Below are 17,526 nucleotides of genomic sequence, written 5' to 3' on the forward strand. Positions count from 1 at the left end.
TATAATAAAAATTATTTATTTAAAAAATTGTAAATGTTCAGCTTCAATGGACATATAATTTTGTAGTATTCCCAGCTCTGGGGTCCTTAGGAAGCCATTCAGCCTCAGTGGACGCTTGGAGGTTATATAGCAATGAGACTTGGAGTTGCACGTCAATAATTCTGTACCAAATTGAGAAATTTGGTACACTTGGGAGTCTCGGGTCCTTAGGAAGCCGTTCAGCCTCATTGGACACTTGGGGATTTTATGACAATGATTTTATGCCAAATTGAGAATGGAGTTTATGGCGATAGAGAACGGTTCGTAAGAGTATACTGTAAAGGATTAAAGGATGATGGCTGTAGAGCATTTTGAGCATCGCAGTAGCGGCAGCTACGAGTGGTAACTGATAAGTAGATAAACAATTTACACAGCCGTTTAGTTACCAAATTCCCCCATAAATTAATAAATAAATAAAAGATTTGGATGGGAAGTCCATCAAGTCAAAGTCGCTGCTGACTCCTCTCCTACTCCATAAACTCAACCAGAGTCCAGGACGAAGACGGTGACGAGGGCCTAACTATAAAACGCTCAAGAGTATTAAGAACCAGTGAGATCACAATCTTGTTTTTTCCCCTCAACTGTATTATGATCGTTTTTTTTTATTGTTTATATAAACCAATCAAAGAAATGAAGAAAAGCTTGCAAAACACGTTTGGATCATCACATCCATGCGTTTATATTTCACAGTTCACCACGGAATCATCATTCCATGCTCCTCCTCCTCCTCCTGTTCTTCTTTATTCGCAAATTGCAGTCTTGAGCCTGTTTTATTTAAGAAAACATACTGAGAAACAGCAGCCTTGGATGATCGCTGGCTCCTCCTGGAGCAGAATTATTTCGAGTCCTACAAAGTAACGACTGTCTTACTAATTCTCTATAATTCCAATCTCCTAAGACTGTTTTTTATTTGTATAAAATCCAACAATCCCCTCCCCTGAATTATACAGGTGAAGAAACAATGCTTGGCAATGGAATTGTTGGCATCCTCTCTGAGTCTACAAACATTTGGGAAAGAAGAGCTCCACTCACCCCATCGCACTGTGCACGCCTTCTACACGGTGAAAGGGGCAAAACTGGAGTTGAACGCATAATTGTACAGCCATCCACCAAGCGCATCTACCATGAGGAGCTGTATGAAGACGTTGGTTGTGAGATTTCAGATGATCTCTCCGAATGTGGTCTCATCGTGGGGGTTAAACAGCCAAAGGCAATAACATCCGCAACCCACAAAATTTTTTACTCTCTTACAATATCCAAGCTTCTGTTAAAAATGTTGTTTAGCTTTTGTCTTGCAGTTGGACATGATTCTTCCTGATCGGGCCTATGCTTTCTTTTCCCATTCCCATAAAGCACAGAAAGAGAGTATAGCTTTGTTAGATAAGGTATTTCCTTTTCCACTTCCTCATATTTATAATGCTGAATTTTCTCCTAACACTTTGCCTATCATATTAGATCCTAGAGGAAAGGGTGTCTTTGTATGACTATGAGCTTATTATTGGAAATAGTGGGAAGAGGTTGCTTGCATTTGGAAGATATGCTGGTATAGCTGGTGTACTCGACTTCTTATCTGGGTTAGGAAAACGTAAGACAACTACACTTGTTCCCTTATGGCTTTTCTTTCATTTTGTTTTCACTTCATTGTTCGATTGCCTTAATTGCTTATAATGACAATTCTGACCTTGTTTGCTTTTATTGGTTGTTTGATTTTCGTGGGAAAGGGGCGGCCTTGGTGCAATGGTTAGTAGACCACAATTGTAGCTTGAAGTCGAGGTACCATAAAAACATCTCAGCAAAAATTGCTGGGCTAAGGCTGTGTAGGAGAATTGCACCCCCCCCCTCCCCCGGGAACTCTGCTTGTGTGGAAACCTTCTGCACTGGCTTTGCCCTTTTTCTATTTGACGTTCAAGGGCATCAGTTTTTTGGTCAAGGCCCACTTGTTTTCTTCTCTTGACTGCTTTGTCTGGTTGCATAGAATGTCTTGAAGTTCTGTTTAGACAATTCTTGTGAACCCATAGAGCAGAGGAAATTCAAGAGGGTTAGGAACATAATTCAGAAAGGAATAGGTTTGGGGAAGAAGAAGAATGCAGAGAAGAGAGAGAGATAAAAGACAAGGAACAATATTCTTCATTACTCCAAACATCGTATCCTATTACATTTATAGTAGGCATCCCTCTATTGCTATGACCATACAAACCCTAATATTCACTAACCATGACCATAATAACCCAGTAACATTCCAACTCAATATCACCTTACAGTTTTTCCAGCATAGCCCTTAACCAGGATCATAACATTGCCAACCCCTTATGTGAACCTTGTCGCAAGGTTCAGATGCAACAACCACCAATACATTATAGATATAACTCCCTTGAATGTCAATAATGCTGTTGATTCTTGTAGGGTAGACTTGGTTATTTGCAAAGAACCCCAACCATCATTGAGAGAGATGAGATTCCACCTTAGTAACTGCTGCTCTACCTCAAAGTGGAAGCTAAGAATTCTGTTTGGGGGTCTTCTTTGCAATCTCTCTTCCTTCTTCCCAAAGTACCACTATGTTGCTATAAGACCATGCTCAGAAGTGACCGCGAAATGTAGGGTTTTCAATTTAAGAAAATCTAGACTGGAATGGATTCCGGCATCAGATATTAGAACAAATGCACATTCTTTGTAGTAATTGAAATATATGACTGAATTTAAGTCATCAACATTGTCTCCCTGTCATAGAAGTTGAGGCCCATAGATTATAGTCAACCCTCTTTGCTTCCCTGCAGAGACTTCCATCTCTTTTAGAAGTATTATTGTGTCTTCATTGAAGACATCTAGGACTTGAATTGAGACTTGAGTTCTTGGTGAATCAAATTGATGTGCTGCCCAGACTGACAATGCATAAAACTCTCCCTCATTATACAAGAAGGTTTGAACAAGAACCATATGAAATACAAATGGGTTTTCAAGTTCATATGTTCTTCCTGCTGCCGTAAGCTGCAAGGTTGTAAACTGAAGCCCAATACACCCAAGACAGTGTAGCCTTGCGAATTAAACCAATTGCATAGCCATAATAACTCCAAGAGTGCCTTAATCACTGGGTCAACATAATCAGCTCTACATGACAGCTAAGACAAATAAAACCAACTCACACTACTTTGAGCCCTCAAAAGTTGGATTCTACTGAAGTTCAATCCTGTAAGATCTAAGCAAGGAGCTGCCATTGAATCAACAGAAAGTAATTTTGCAAGCCTCATTAGTCGTGCTCTAATTTTAGGTACTTTTCTTCTCAAGGAGAGCACCATTCCTTTCATTACTGCAGCAAACAGTGTGGAGAGGCTTGATAATAACCAGGAAATCCAAGTTGCAACTGAAAACAGAAATAGGCTATGGACTACAAATCTATAGTGAACAGCTGAATGCTTTTTTGGTGTCAAGGCTTAAGACTTGTAGATGGAAACTTCTTTTTGGAAACATATCTGTTCCTGCCATTACTTCTCGACTTTTAAGAACACCAACCATGATTTCAACATCAACACTAACACACAACATTTGTGGGCTGAGTGGTTCCCTAAAATGTGAAACCAATCCTTAGAATCTAATTGGAATAGGCATGAAAGAGCTCTATGACAAAGGTTGACCTCTTGATGTGCTCTCACACACCATTCTTGCTGCTGTTCTAGCGGTAAAAAAACCCATGTTAAGAAACTAGCATTTTGTACCTTCACTGTAGAAGAAAATGTCATACACTTATATGTGACTTCATCAGCTTCTTCTTGGTTCTTGTGCGTAGACATTAATAACTCAAAAAGAATTTTTAGGTATCTGTTGGTTTTTATGCTAATCTTAGTAGCCCTCCTTAAGGATTCTTGAGCTTTCCTTTCTAGTACCCGTCTATTTCTATTTTTCTTTGTAGGAACATACCTGACCTCAAGGAGGTAAGGGCCTTGAAGAATCTGTATGCTAAGGTTTATTTGCTCTAGCAATTTGAAGATGAATCTTCCTTGCTCATAGTCATTCTTAGAATCTGATCTTAAAAGGAAGACAACAGGGAAACTAGGAAACAACTTGTGCACAGTAATCTCAAATCCCCCTTTTCCTCTTCTGATTGCATCACATTGCTCTAACATGTTTAATGTGCTGCATACCATTTCTAGCATCCAACTATTTACACGTTCCAAGGTGAAGGCCTGCCCTGTGATTTTTTTTATGACAATAAACAGTAATGGCCAATAAAATCCATGTGCAAGTGGTTCTAAGCAAGTGGAATCTATGGCATTGCATGAAATCCTTAAAGAACAAACTAAATGACCAATTATCCTGCCATGGCATTTCTTCAACTGATGTAGGAGAAACCCTAGAAACTAGGGGACCTATAAAGAGGGCTACTAGACTCTTAGAATTAAACACATATTCTTGACGGATAGTAAAGAAAGGAATTTGCAGCATTTGAAATCTGATTAATCATGCATGTAAGACAGCTAAAGTAGAGAAATAAACACAATAAGTCTTACGGGTAAGCACAACTAAAACAAGAATCAATAGGGAAACAAGGGGATGGGGATCTTGGCACCATAACATAAATTGAATGCAATGGTATTAAGAAACTTAAAGAAAAATAGAGCTGTCCTAGTCAATATCAGATTTTTAACAAGGAATTCAACAACTAACAATGTAAAGGGAGTCTTGGGAAGTTTTTGTTTTAAACAAAACTACTGCCAAAGAATAAATGAGAAAATGTTACCTGCTGATCCTGGCTGCAAAACAGGGGTTAGAAAGCATATAGGAACAGAAATAAGGAGAAAATAATATTTTGAAGTAATGGCGTATCCTAAGAAAGAGAGTAGGTGATAAGAGAGAGGGAGAGAAAGAAAAGAAACAAAGAGAAGAGAAGGGAATCCTAGGAAAGAGAGTAGGTGATAAGAGAGAGGGAGAGAAAGAAAAGAAACAAAGAGAAGGGAAGGGAGACTAACAAAAGACAACTAGACTGCTGTATAAGGGAAAGAGGGAAGAAATAAAAAAGAAATTTTTTTTTTGGCAAGAAAAAACAAAACCGTGGGGTTTGGGGAAGAAGAAGAAGATTTCCAGGAAAGACTCTAGGTCTTTTAAGAAAAAAGAGAGTAGATCTTTGTAGAGGAGAGCAAGGGGAATTTTTCTAGTGGGAAACAAGGGTGAAAGGAGGAGAGAGAGATTACCTGGAGAGAGGGGAAGTACTGGTTCCGCTAGGAGAGAGAGAGAGAGAGAGAGAAAAAAAAAAAGCAATGTGAGCTCTTTTTTTTTTTTAATTCTTTCATTCATTCATTGCCCAAAAACGAATTTGATACAAGGTTTAAATAAAAAAATTGATCCCTCACAACCCTACATGTTTAATTCCCAAAATAACCCTAACTTAAGTTGTAAATATAACCCAAACTCAAAAGAATTCAAAATTGGGCCCAAATAGACTATAGGCCCAGCCCATAAAGACTCAAACATGAAATTAAAATATTTCAATAGTAAACTACTACCCAACCCACTAAGACTAAGGAAAATAGCATGACAAACTACCTATGAGTAGTGTTTCTCATTGAACCATACAATTCTAGCAATCCGATAACCTCCGAACTCATCATCCATCCACATAGATGCTGTCGTGGGATGATCTCTACGTTGGCATCGCCGGTAACTCGGAACTGCTCACTGATGTCCTCATCACAAACACTCTAGGGGCAGAAATAGTAGTTTGAAGTCTCTCACCTAGATCAAAAGGCTGAAATACATCTAGTTTTGCATTTCTACAAACAGGTGGTGGTTGAGAGAACTAGTACCTCCCCATTTGAAAGAACCATAGCAAGGTTCTGCTGTAAACATGGGTAATTCTAAGTAATTGTATCTAGCTATGTTCAAATGCAGTATGAAAAATTTTAGGCCAGTAATGCTACTGCAGCGAGAGGTGCAGAATGCTACCTCCATCAACCAGGAGTGACTCAGAGGAACTCATCAACAGGCCTTGGTATTGCATCATTGCTATTGTCGGCTGATCATTGAGTAGGTTGTCCTTCATCCCGATTGGGTGTAAATGATGGATTTGAATTGTAGAAGAAGACTTTGTTGGTGGTAGAGTTGGTGGAACGGCATGAAGTTTCTCATCTTTTGAGTCTGGCTTTGCAGAAGCCCTTACCGCCCAACCCAAGCCTCTTATTCACGTATGCCTCCTTCCACCTTCTTGTGCTACGGTATTTGTATTCAGCCAGAGGGGTTCACTGGAGGTAGCATCACCAAACCAGCTCTCCTGCGATTTGGCGTGACCTCCTTAGTTTGTGACACCTTGCCGGAACACTGCTCTTGACATCTAGCTGATGAAATCTAGTAACTAAGCAGATCTTATTTTGGGAATTTTTTTTGGTAATTGCTTGATTCAAGCTCCCTAGCATGACCCCTTTCTCAATATTGATCACAAGGAAAAAATCTGCAACCTGCGGATCAATTTCCTTGACGATTCCTGGTGTCGGATTAGGATCTTTCCAGTCATCCCACCAGATCTTGGATTGAGGTTTTCTGCAATCCTTTGGCAGCACTGCTTGATCCGCCATAACAACTCTACTCAATCTAACGTTTCCCCAACCGAGACTAAGAAGCCAACGTGGTTTTCGACATTGAAGAAGTCTAACGCCACTATTGGGTCTGCATCCATCTCACTACCGAAGCCATTCATCAGGGAATCGGCTTGAGGTTCCACCTCTGAATGTGGTTCCATCGCAACCCCAAGCTGTGATTTGTCTTGTGCTTCAACAATTACTAGTTCTGGCAAATCTCCCTCAATGGTTGCCCCAAGTGATATCATAGGTGGCAACGTAGATTGTGGGTGATTGGGTAGAGGAACAATACCCCTGCTTGCAAGGTACTGATCGAGCTTCCTATTGATCGAAGATATGAGAGTAAAGATCGTTTTCGTGATCTCACGAAATTCCACCCTCCCTGCTTGATGTTCCGCTCTCCATGCTTGGATGTCACCATCCATCCGATCCAGCAGGTCGGACCATTGTTGTGAACCCATTTTTTAAGGGCCTAGAGCAGAGGAAATTCAAGAGGGTTAGGAACAGAATTAAAAAAGGAATAGGATTGGAAAAGAAGAAGAACATAGAGAAGAGAGAGAGAGAGATAAGAGACAAGGGACAGTATTCTTCATTACTCCAAACATCGCTTCCTATTACATTTATAGTAGGCATCCCTCTATTGCTATGACCATACGAACCCTAATATTCACTAACCATGACCATACTAACCTAATAACATTCCAACTCAATATCCCCTTACAGTTTTCCCAACATAGCCCTTAACCAGGATCATAACAACAACTCCTTCCTTTTGGCTTGACCCGTGGCATCTGATGGACATTCTCTTTAACCACTTTGGTCCCCGCACTGTCTATGATTCCCGTATCCCCAAGTCTGCCACCCTCTCCACTTTCATCTCTAATGGAGTCTGGTCCCCGGTCCCTCTCCCCTTTCTCATATAGGTTTGGGATTCCCTTCCCCCTCTTTCTAACTCCCCTAATGACCTAATTGTTTGGCTCCCTTCCCCCTCCAAAACGTTCTCCACTTCCGCTGCTTGGAACCTTGTCAGACCCCATAACCCCAAACCCCCCTGGCCCCCATTGGTTTGGTTCAAAGGCTTCATTCCCCGCCACTCCCTCACCCTTTGGAGAGCCCTTAACCTTTCTCTCCCCACCCAATCCTTTCTTATTAGCCATCACATCCCCGCCTCCCCAACTGCATCCTTTGCTGAAACGGTTTGGAAGACCTATATCACATTTTCTTTTGTTGCCCTTTCTCCAGATCCATTTGGGGAAAAGCCCTTGCCACCATTTGCCCCCTTTTGAGGCGATCTTTCGGGTTTACTCGTGATTGGTCTTGGATTTTGAGAAACTTTTCTAGCACTTCCATTTGCAATCAGATTGGTAAGCTAGTGTTCAGTGCCTCTATCCACCACCTCTGTTGGGAGCGCAATCTTCTTCGGAGATGGACCTCTAAATCCTGCTCCATAGATAGAACTTGGAATGCCATCTATTTTGATGTATCTTCTAGATTGACAGCTATCCCCCATCCCCCGGTTGATGATACCCCAAGGAACAGGCTCATTGTTGTCTCCTAGGGTCTTAGTTCTCTTTTCGGTCTTCTTCTTAAAGACCTTGTTCCCCTTTTCCTCCTTTAATATTATTGTTTAATCATCCCCAAAAAAAAAAAAAAAAAACTCCTTAATTAAACCTTAGCTATCACTATGTTTGATAGAACCACCTTTGCTGGAGTCTTTCTTACCATTGTTTTTGTTATCAAAACGTGTTTCTATTGTCGTGTAAAGATGGTATTGGTTTGACTCTCTTCTTTTATTCCCTTTAATTTCAGGTTATCTTCATCTTGGGTATTCGACGCCTTTTCTTTCACTAGGAGCTTCTTACATGTATTCTTCTCTGGCTGCTGCAAAGGCTGCAGTGATTGCTGTTGGTGAAGAGATTGCAACATTGGGATTACCATCAGGCATCTGTCCTCTGGTCTTTGTATTCACTGGTTCTGGAAATGGTATAATTACACTTCATGGAGCTTTGAAATTTTTTGTTGGCTTTGCTTATGCCTTTCCCCACTTTCTGAGTCAAAATTGTGTTTCATTTTGCTACCTGGCCGTAACAACTGATTTTGGCATTTGAAACAAACCATCTGCAGACAGACTGATATGGGTTTTAGATTGGAATTCTTTCCCACTTGTTGGATTGATATGGAGTTATTTGGAATCTACTCCAGCTTTTCTTTGTTTTCATTAGTGTTGTAGCTTTTGTTTTTTTTTTTCTTTTTTCTGGTAGTTTGAATTTTTGTATTCATTATTATTCTTCTTATCTTTTTAGTTTCTCAAGGTGCACAAGAGATATTTAAGCTTCTTCCTCACACTTTTGTGGAACCAAGCGGACTCCCAGAATTATATGAGGTGGTAACTTTAGTTTTCTGCTTTAGTATGCATGATATTTTTCAATTTCCAAGGTTTTCAACTATTCAGATTAATGGTTTCGGCTTTTCCAGGCCTGATTTGTCAGGCAGGGGCCCATTCTACTGCAAATCAAGCAATGAAATTTTAGGAAATAATCCATATCTGGGATAGTTATGACCTCATAGATTATTACTGAGAACCATCCTTATTACCATTGTAAATTTGAAAGATGAAGGACCATTGTGTAGAAACAGTTGTCATTATATGAAGTTTAATCCACTTGATTAAAACTGCCATGCTGTATGTGATAGAGTTGACATAAAACTTTACATCTAACTTTTTACCCAGATTCTTGCTTCCATGCTTCATTGTCCTACAGTTAGAGCTTGGATGCCAAGTGTATTACTTATCAATGAGTGTTTCTGATATCTCTGCAATATAATTTTCAAAACAATAACCTTTCAGTGCCCAATTAGGAATGGAATTATAGCAAGTGAAGGAAACCCATTTGAAACATTTCACATGTATATTACAGAGGTCATTCTATGTATTGATAAGAAATGATATGCATGTTCTTCATTGAAATCACAGTTGACTTTAGATTGGGTTGAATGGAAAACAAGGATTGGGTATTTGACCCTATTTAATTGGGTTAAAGCTTGGTCATTGACTTGTATCCTTCAGCTCGATCTTGTTCAACTGTTGTACAGGAAAAGGGGGACAGGAGTGGGGGGAGGGGAGGCAGAAAACTTTAATATGGGTGATGCAAATCATCAAATAGGGTAACTTTGAGTGAAGTTTAATATGTTACACATCAAATGTTGAGCCCAAGGCCCCTCCTGTGGCAATTATGCTTGGGATCTGCTTTTTATTTATTGATATGAGGCTTTAATTGGATTCTTAATGTTCATTTTAAATGTTAATATTCTTTTCCTTCCTTTCCTTCTGCTTTTGTCTCAAAGTTTCATCTGATGCTCATAGGCCAAGGATCATACTCAACATATGCGTACATCAAGCAGAGTTTTCCAAGTATATGGCTGTATTGTGAACTGTCAGGACATGGTTGAGTCCAAAGATCCTACAAAACCATTTGACAAAGTACGTCATACTTTCTTGGTTTTTTGTTTCTATGTTTTCTTGAAAATGATCCGAGCATTATTTATAGATTACTTTTGGAATATTATGGATCATCATTTTAATCAGCTAAATGAAATGTTATGGAATTTACTGCATCCATGAGAAAGTTACTATTTCAGAATAATGCGAGTTCCCAGGGGCAAAAAGTTTAAGTTTAAAAAACAATGATGTCCATTAGAGAAAATAATAACTGAATTTGGGATATGGCTCTTCATTTTCTGAATCTAAGCCAGATAACGTAGATGATTACCCCTCATAAACCCCAATGGATGTGACGACAGAGATATATTTTGTGCCTATTATTTAAACTAAAATTTTGAATTTTCTAAGAGAAGAGTTAATAGCTGAGATGCCTAAGTTTGGCCTGGGATTGATTATGTTTATGATCCAGAAAGTCCATATGTGATGAAAAATCTGGGTAGGTTCTCATGTGTCTGATTCATTCAATAATGGAGTTCTAATGGGAGATATCAAGATTAGCTATATTTACAAATTTACATTTCTAAAGTAGTTTTACTATACCTTGTATCTTACTTTTCTTGTCTATGTAATGTTATTAAGAAAACAAGTAAGGTGCATCTTCACAGTTAAGAAACTAGTTTCAGGATATTAGGGAAAGATAATTTCATATTAAGTGCATGTAGTCATATCTAGAGGATTTGTGGGGCCCAAGATCAGATTACATGAAGATTTTATTCATTAGAGATTTAGGACTTTAGTTTCTATTCTGGTAGTTTATATTTTAGTTATTTATGCATGGCTAAAGCCTAGTAGTTTCTAATTTTAATTAGTTTCTATTTCCATTAGATTCTATTGTCACTACTTACTAGAATATTAGTTTCTATCTTTAGTCTACTAAGTTTTTATTTCTTGTAAAGCCTTAGCCAAGTTATAAATAGGCCTTTGTATTGCAATAAAAAAAGAGACTTTTGGAGAAACAAGAAGATCAGTTGAAGCTTTAGCATAGGGCGTTTGCGGCCACCTCTCTCTCTCCCCTCTTCTCTTCTTCTTATGAGTGTTCTCCTTTTTCCCATTTTTCAAGTCTTAACTCTTTTTGGATTTCCCCGTCTTTCCCCTATCTTCTTTATCCTTCTTTCTTCTCTATTCTGCCCCCCCCCCTCCCACATTAAGGAGGTAAGGGAAAAGGAGGGAAAACTGAATAGTGTTTTGGGAACCTTGCTTGCCACGCATGCGGGGTGGACGGACAGAGAAGCCCTTAGGCGAGTGAATCGTGGAGAGTTCACTTGGGTGTGCTGTGATATTTGCTGATTGGTTTAATGGTTTCTGGTCGTCTAATGGTGCTTGCTGATTTATAAAGGAATATAAAGTGTCTCTATGCTTTCACTGCAAGGCCACTTGCATTTTTCCTTAATATCTTCCTTCATTTTCTATTAGAACTTTGGCTTGGGATTGAGTGATTGGTTCGTAGGGGAAGTGGTTGTCATGGAAAGACCAAAGACTTGCTGGATACCTACTGGAGTTTGAGGGTCTTAACAAAACCACTGTTATGGAGAATGAATTTGGCTTTATACCAGAGAGATCTATAACGGAAACTGTTTACCATATTAGGAGACTTGGAGAAGTATAGACAGTGTAAGAAGGATCCAAATGGTCTTTACTAAACTAGAAGAAACCTATGATAGAATCTCTAGAGAATTAATTTGGTGAGTACTTGAGAAGACAAGTGTTTCAAGTAAATATGTGAAATTTTAAGGATATGTATGATGGTTCAGTGCTAATAAGAATGGTGGGGGTCCAGGGTGCTGCATTCCTTATTAAACATAAAGGATCAGCTTTAAGCTCTTGTTTATATACACATATCATGGATGACTAACCAAGGACATTCAAGTTCAGGTTCATTGGTCTATGCATTTTGCTGATGATATTATTTTTGTTCGATGAGACACAAGCATGGATTAATGCCAAATTGGAGCTCTGGAGATCAAGTTTGGAATTAGAGGTTTTAAACTAAGTAGAACTAATATCAAATATCTATATAATAGAATTAGGCTCAAACTTAAATTCAAAATTCAAAATTACAAGCCTTATCCAATATACAAGTGGAGTTCCAGTGTTATATAAATTATCCTAATCTGTAGGAGATTGACCACGACTAGGATAGGGTTGTGTAACATATTGTTGAGTTTGAATTTTAAATTTGACTTTGATTTGTTACAATCTAGTGTGCAACTTTGGTCATGATCAGAGAAATAATGAGGTGATTGATGTAACCATGGATCTAGGGTTGGGGTTTGTATTGTAGTTCCCTATATTAGGTAGTCTGCCCAGGAGCTTCCAGCAAAGTAATATAGGGGATTTTAGGGTTTATATCACATTCTAGGCCTGTTGAATTTAAAACGCAGATCTAAACTTATCAAAAGTTGAAAATCATATTTGAATTCCAAGTCCTAGTGCCACTGGGATTCGGCTAGGGTTAGTTTTGGGGAATTGGACTGTTGTTCTGCGGTTTAGCACTAGAGAGGGACTATTCTGCACTTCAGAAACTGGTGAAGATAAGTAGGGTTGAGTTTTAGGGTGTTTGGGAATTTTCTGGAATTTCACAAAGTTCTGCTACTTCTAATTGAAGAAGAAGAACTGCAGGTTTTTTCAAAAGTTCAGAATTAGGGTTGACTAGGGGAAACAAGATTAGGACTGTGACCTAGAGGATTATGTGACTCTAACAAGGGTAGAATGGAGGGTTTTGGGCTGGGAACTACTAAATCCTGAAGGGGCTGGGATTAGGTGCCGCAGGGAAGAAGGGCCAAGGGGAGGGCTTCAGGTGCTCAAGGGAGGAGAGTGGGGCCTGTGGGTTTGAGGGGGGGGGAGGGGAAGGCTAGCACTTATATGCAATGGGGTTAGAGGGGTATTCAGGTCTGAAACTGAGGGGAAGGGGCTGTGAAGGTTGCACACAGAGAGGAGAAAGGTTAGGGTTGGGTGTCTTCTACTTGAGAATGTCAACTGAATTCCTAAAGGTTGAAGGTAATGGCTGAATCTGCGGAACTAAACTAGAACTTGAATGCTTGAAGATCTCTGAATTGAAGAAACAAGAATAACTCAAAAGTTTTTCACACTGCCAGGGCCTACCCACACAGGAGACCCTGAACTCAAACACTTAATTCATTAATGCATCAAGACTGAGAAATAACATTAGAAAGAGGCTTTTTTTTTTTAAGGTAGAATAGAAAGAGGCTTTTATAGCCTAAAAAAACAAAGTCTGACTAAACTTAGTGGGTTCCTTCAAAAATCCAATTAGACTCTTTAAATACTTATTGAATGGAATCGAGTTAGTATGCGATCTCAGCCCTTGTATCTAAGATCTCACACTTTATCTTTAATAACACATGGTAATTAGATGACTTAAGACTCAAGCAACTAACTTACATCAAACTGAACTTCTTCAAAACACAAGTTTGACTCACAATAGAACTATAGAAGACTTAAAACAAATCCAACTTTGACTCAAACTGACTTAATGAAATTCTGAAAATAAATCCTAAATTAAATTCAGGAGTAAATTGAGGGCTAAAATGCCCAAAATATTCCTCCTGAAGGGGTTGGCCAGCCTATGGAGGCTTCAGGATGGGCCCCGCTTAGGGTTTCAGATGGGGGGTCCCTGTGCTCACACCAGTGATGCTCAAAAGATGCATCAGATTTAAGTAAAAGCAATTTGAAAATCTCAAGTAGGAACATGAACTAGGATAAATATTAGGAGATTTTTCATAATCTCAGAAAGAGAACTTTGATGAGGAAGATACCTGGTCAAAGGCTTGGATTAGGGAGACCTTTAATGCTCCCAAGTCTAGGTCTGATTTGAAGAGTAGCTTTTTTTCTTTAGCTGATTAATAAATCAGATTGAAATAGGCTAAAGCGGGGATGCTACAGGTTCTCTGTTTACAGCTTGATGATGTAGATTGGCAAGAATGGATAATGAGGAATAATAATGGGTTGAAGGATGATAATTTGAATCAAATTAGAGAAGAAACCTGAGCTAACACCAATCAATGGGAGAATCAGTCAATACCTCAATTGCAGTAAAAACTGGCTAAGGCTCCACAAAATGACTGAAACTTAATTTCATAAATCATTATCTAGGCTCATTGCTTTTACAAGTTTTATATACCTAACTAAATTTTATATGCCTAACTGTACTCAAAATCATAATCTGAAAAATAAAACTTGATCCTATTACTAATAAAAAAGCATATTGTCCCAATTCTCGCTCTATTGACCAGATTTGGAAGGCCATCTGTTGTGATGGTAAAGCCAAAACCTCTCTTTTCTCCCCCAAACCCTTGTAGGTACCCTAAAGAACAGATTCTTTGTTGTTACGTGGGCTCTAGATAGTGCCACTTCCTTTTCTCTTGTAGCCCCTTGTATTGCTGAGTTTCCCTCCTGCCCCCTAAAAACAGATTACTTCTTGTTACCTGGGATCTAGATAGTGCTATCTTGTTTTCTCCCTTAGCCCCTTGTGTTCAGGAACAGATTTTTTGTTGTTACCTGGGGTCTCCCCGCCCCCCCGGGGGCCTTTCTCCCTTTGTACAGTTTCCTTATTTCCTGCTTTAATATATTATTCTTTTTTATAAAAAAGAAGAAGCATAATTTAAGTAGACAATTTCTTTTTTCTTACTTTTGATAACTGAATTTTGGTTTTTAAGAGGAAAGAACAGAGAAAGCATACTCCTACAACCCTACGTAGAAGGTATTCTCTATGAGTGGAGGCTGCTGTTATATAATAGTTAAATTAAAAATCTGCTAGCTAGCTAACACCAGAGCTGGGCTGGACTCAGCCCCTGTTAAGTTGGGTGCAGCTTCTTCCTGCCTGAGTATGCATCAAATTCCATGACACTGCAATTGAATTTGATTTTTTTGTTTCAACACCTTAAAAGACTTGTGGTTCTTTTACACTTAGCTTTTCATCTTCAGATGGTCCTCTTGTCTTTTGCTTTGGCATATATAAGTTATAAACCAACAAAACTTTCCCTATTCAGATGTTTTACATTTGTCTCCTGCTCTAAATCTTTCAAAAAGAAATTGTGGAAACCCTTAGTTTACACATGCATAGCATAAGGCAACAAAACGTTCCTTGTTCAGTTGTTTTGCTTTTTTGTCATGTTACATTCAATTGATGACCCTTTTGATATCTGTTTTGTGTACAATTGGAGTTTAAATTGGTAAATGTAGAGAAATAGGTTATCTTTAGTAGATTGCTGGGAAATTCCTTTTTAGACCAAAAGATGGGAAGTTGGATACTGGAGCTACCTATTTGAGTAGTTGAATATCATGAGCTCTTCATGTAAGTGTGTCTTTTCAACATGCATCCTCCCCCAAAGAGTTGTTGACAATAATTCTACTGTGGAATATTTTAAGTCCTCAAATGCCTTCATGGTTTACTTAGGCATCTTCACCTAGTAGCTCATGCCTTTGGGTTGGACATTTCAACTTGTTAAGCCGTCTGCTGCACTAGGCTAATGACACACTAGTTTATGATCATCTAAAGGCTGATGTTAAGCCATCTGCTGCACTAGGCTAATGACACACTAGTTTATGATCATCTAAAGGCTGACCACACATACCACATGCAGTGCCAGCAAAAAAATGGGGCAACATTTGAGGGGGAGTTTTAGGAATCATAATTTAGAAAACTTTTGGACCTTGGTGCCTTCATATACTATTTAGGCCTATCCACTTAATACCTTTGGCTTTTGGTTTGATACTAGAATAAGGGCTCTCTGGTACCAACATCTTTTAAAAAACCAACATGATGCCTTAGGAATGAACATTGCACATTGCTGGAAGTCAAAAGGTCAGGATTGATGAAGTCTTATGTTCAGGCTTGTTGGATTTTTCTTAACCTATCTGAGTATTAAAACACGATTGGGTTTGGGTGTTTTACATTCATGTACTTATAGTGGACGCACACCATTTAAAGCAAAACACTTCAGTACAATTTCAAATTCTAATTTCTAAGTAGTGTGTTGTTAGGGAAATGCATGCGACAATGAGCCGGTTTCTGACCCTGTAAGGACCTGCAAAAAATTTAGTGATTTTGTGACGAGGCTCTTGTTCAGAGCTATGAAGGCTTACTTTTTGGCTTTCTATAATGGGTTTGCAGTATGCTTCTCCTCATCTCTAGGTCCAACTTTCCATAAGAAACAATACTAGTCAAATCTCCCTGTTTTAGTACTGAAACAATGTTTTCACCAGTATGTAGATTGTAAAGTATGGATGATCTTTGTCTCATATAGAATTGTATTCTTGTAACTGGGTCACTGATTTTGCTAATGTAAAACATATCCGCATTGATGATTTGGAAGAAAATTTCTTTCGACATTCATGTTATTTGTTGATGAACATGGCTTATTCATCATTTAGTTTAATCCTACAGTAAATATCTGCCCCTCCAGACCCTGTAGTGAGGAGCCTCATGCCTTTGTATGCTCTTTTCAGTTGCATTCTAAAATATTCCCCAAAATCAACTAGCCAGCAAAAAATTCTGAACAAGTTCATGCTACTTCTTTTGTGCAAGTGCAATATAGATAATGTTTTCAAAAGTTTATTGATTTAGTTGGTTGTTACCGTTTATAGTTTATATTTTCATTTTTAAGTGAAAAGCATGAATGTCTTTAGCTGGATTTAGATATAGTTAACATTATTTCTTTCTTCTCACACACAAAGTCTTAAGCTTGAAATGCATTTGATATATTTTCTATTACAGGTTGACTACTATTCGCATCCAGAACACTACAGTCCTATTTTCCATGAAAGAATTGCTCCATACGCATCTATAATTGGTATGCTATGATTCTCACTACTAATAGAACTTAGCTGTCATAATGAAAAGCAGATTTCACATGTTCTTCTTTTTACTTTTAATTGATAGATGATTCCTAGAATTTATAAAACCAAAGGGTTTAGAGACTCCATGAGAGACTTTTGATAAAGTTAGTGAACTTAACCATGCATTCAGGATTGCACAAGCATGTATTGTGTTTAGACTTTGTAGAATAACCCATAGTAGCTAGCAAGAAAGAACGCTAGAGGTGTTAGGAGAGTTTTGGAAGATACACTGGCTAGTTGCACCATAGGCAAGGACTAAAAATTTGGTAGTCGTTGATGAGGGAAGGTGATGCAGATCTAAAGATCTATATCCACAAGCAATAGGCCAAGGAGAAGCTTGGAGAGTAGTACTACAAAGAATAGTGGTAGCTTTTTAAGCTCTTTGAATTTTGGTGGTATGTTGGTTCAATAGTGGGTTCAACTAGTTTATTTGACAGCTTAAAAGCCACAGGACTTTTTAGTTTTTTAGTAGCATAGTCACACCTCCACCCATGTAAGGGAGGTAGTTTCATGCTTTATTTTCTATATTTCTAGTCCTTGTAGGACTTCTTTAATCAGGCTACATAT

At 38.6% G+C, this 17,526-nt stretch overlaps 1 protein-coding gene across 1 annotated transcript in view; it reads left to right on the forward strand.

The window, feature by feature from the left end:
- The first annotated feature begins 583 nt into the window (after positions 1–583).
- The window catches only part of LOC149012034 (lysine-ketoglutarate reductase/saccharopine dehydrogenase bifunctional enzyme), a 55,042-nt gene continuing 38,099 nt past the window's right edge, over positions 584–17,526 (forward strand). The window contains exons 1-8 of the mRNA XM_089161022.1: positions 584–893; positions 990–1,249; positions 1,338–1,424; positions 1,495–1,624; positions 8,412–8,585; positions 8,906–8,985; positions 9,967–10,083; positions 16,838–16,913. Coding sequence (XP_089017148.1) covers positions 1,001–1,249; positions 1,338–1,424; positions 1,495–1,624; positions 8,412–8,585; positions 8,906–8,985; positions 9,967–10,083; positions 16,838–16,913 — 913 coding nt within the window. The 5' untranslated portion in view covers positions 584–893; positions 990–1,000. The remainder of the gene's footprint in view (positions 894–989; positions 1,250–1,337; positions 1,425–1,494; positions 1,625–8,411; positions 8,586–8,905; positions 8,986–9,966; positions 10,084–16,837; positions 16,914–17,526) is intronic.

The sequence above is a fragment of the Hakea prostrata genome, chromosome 7 (genome assembly GCF_041222555.1).
Source record: "Hakea prostrata isolate BN-2017 chromosome 7, UWA_Hpros_2, whole genome shotgun sequence".
NCBI lineage: Eukaryota > Viridiplantae > Streptophyta > Magnoliopsida > Proteales > Proteaceae > Hakea > Hakea prostrata.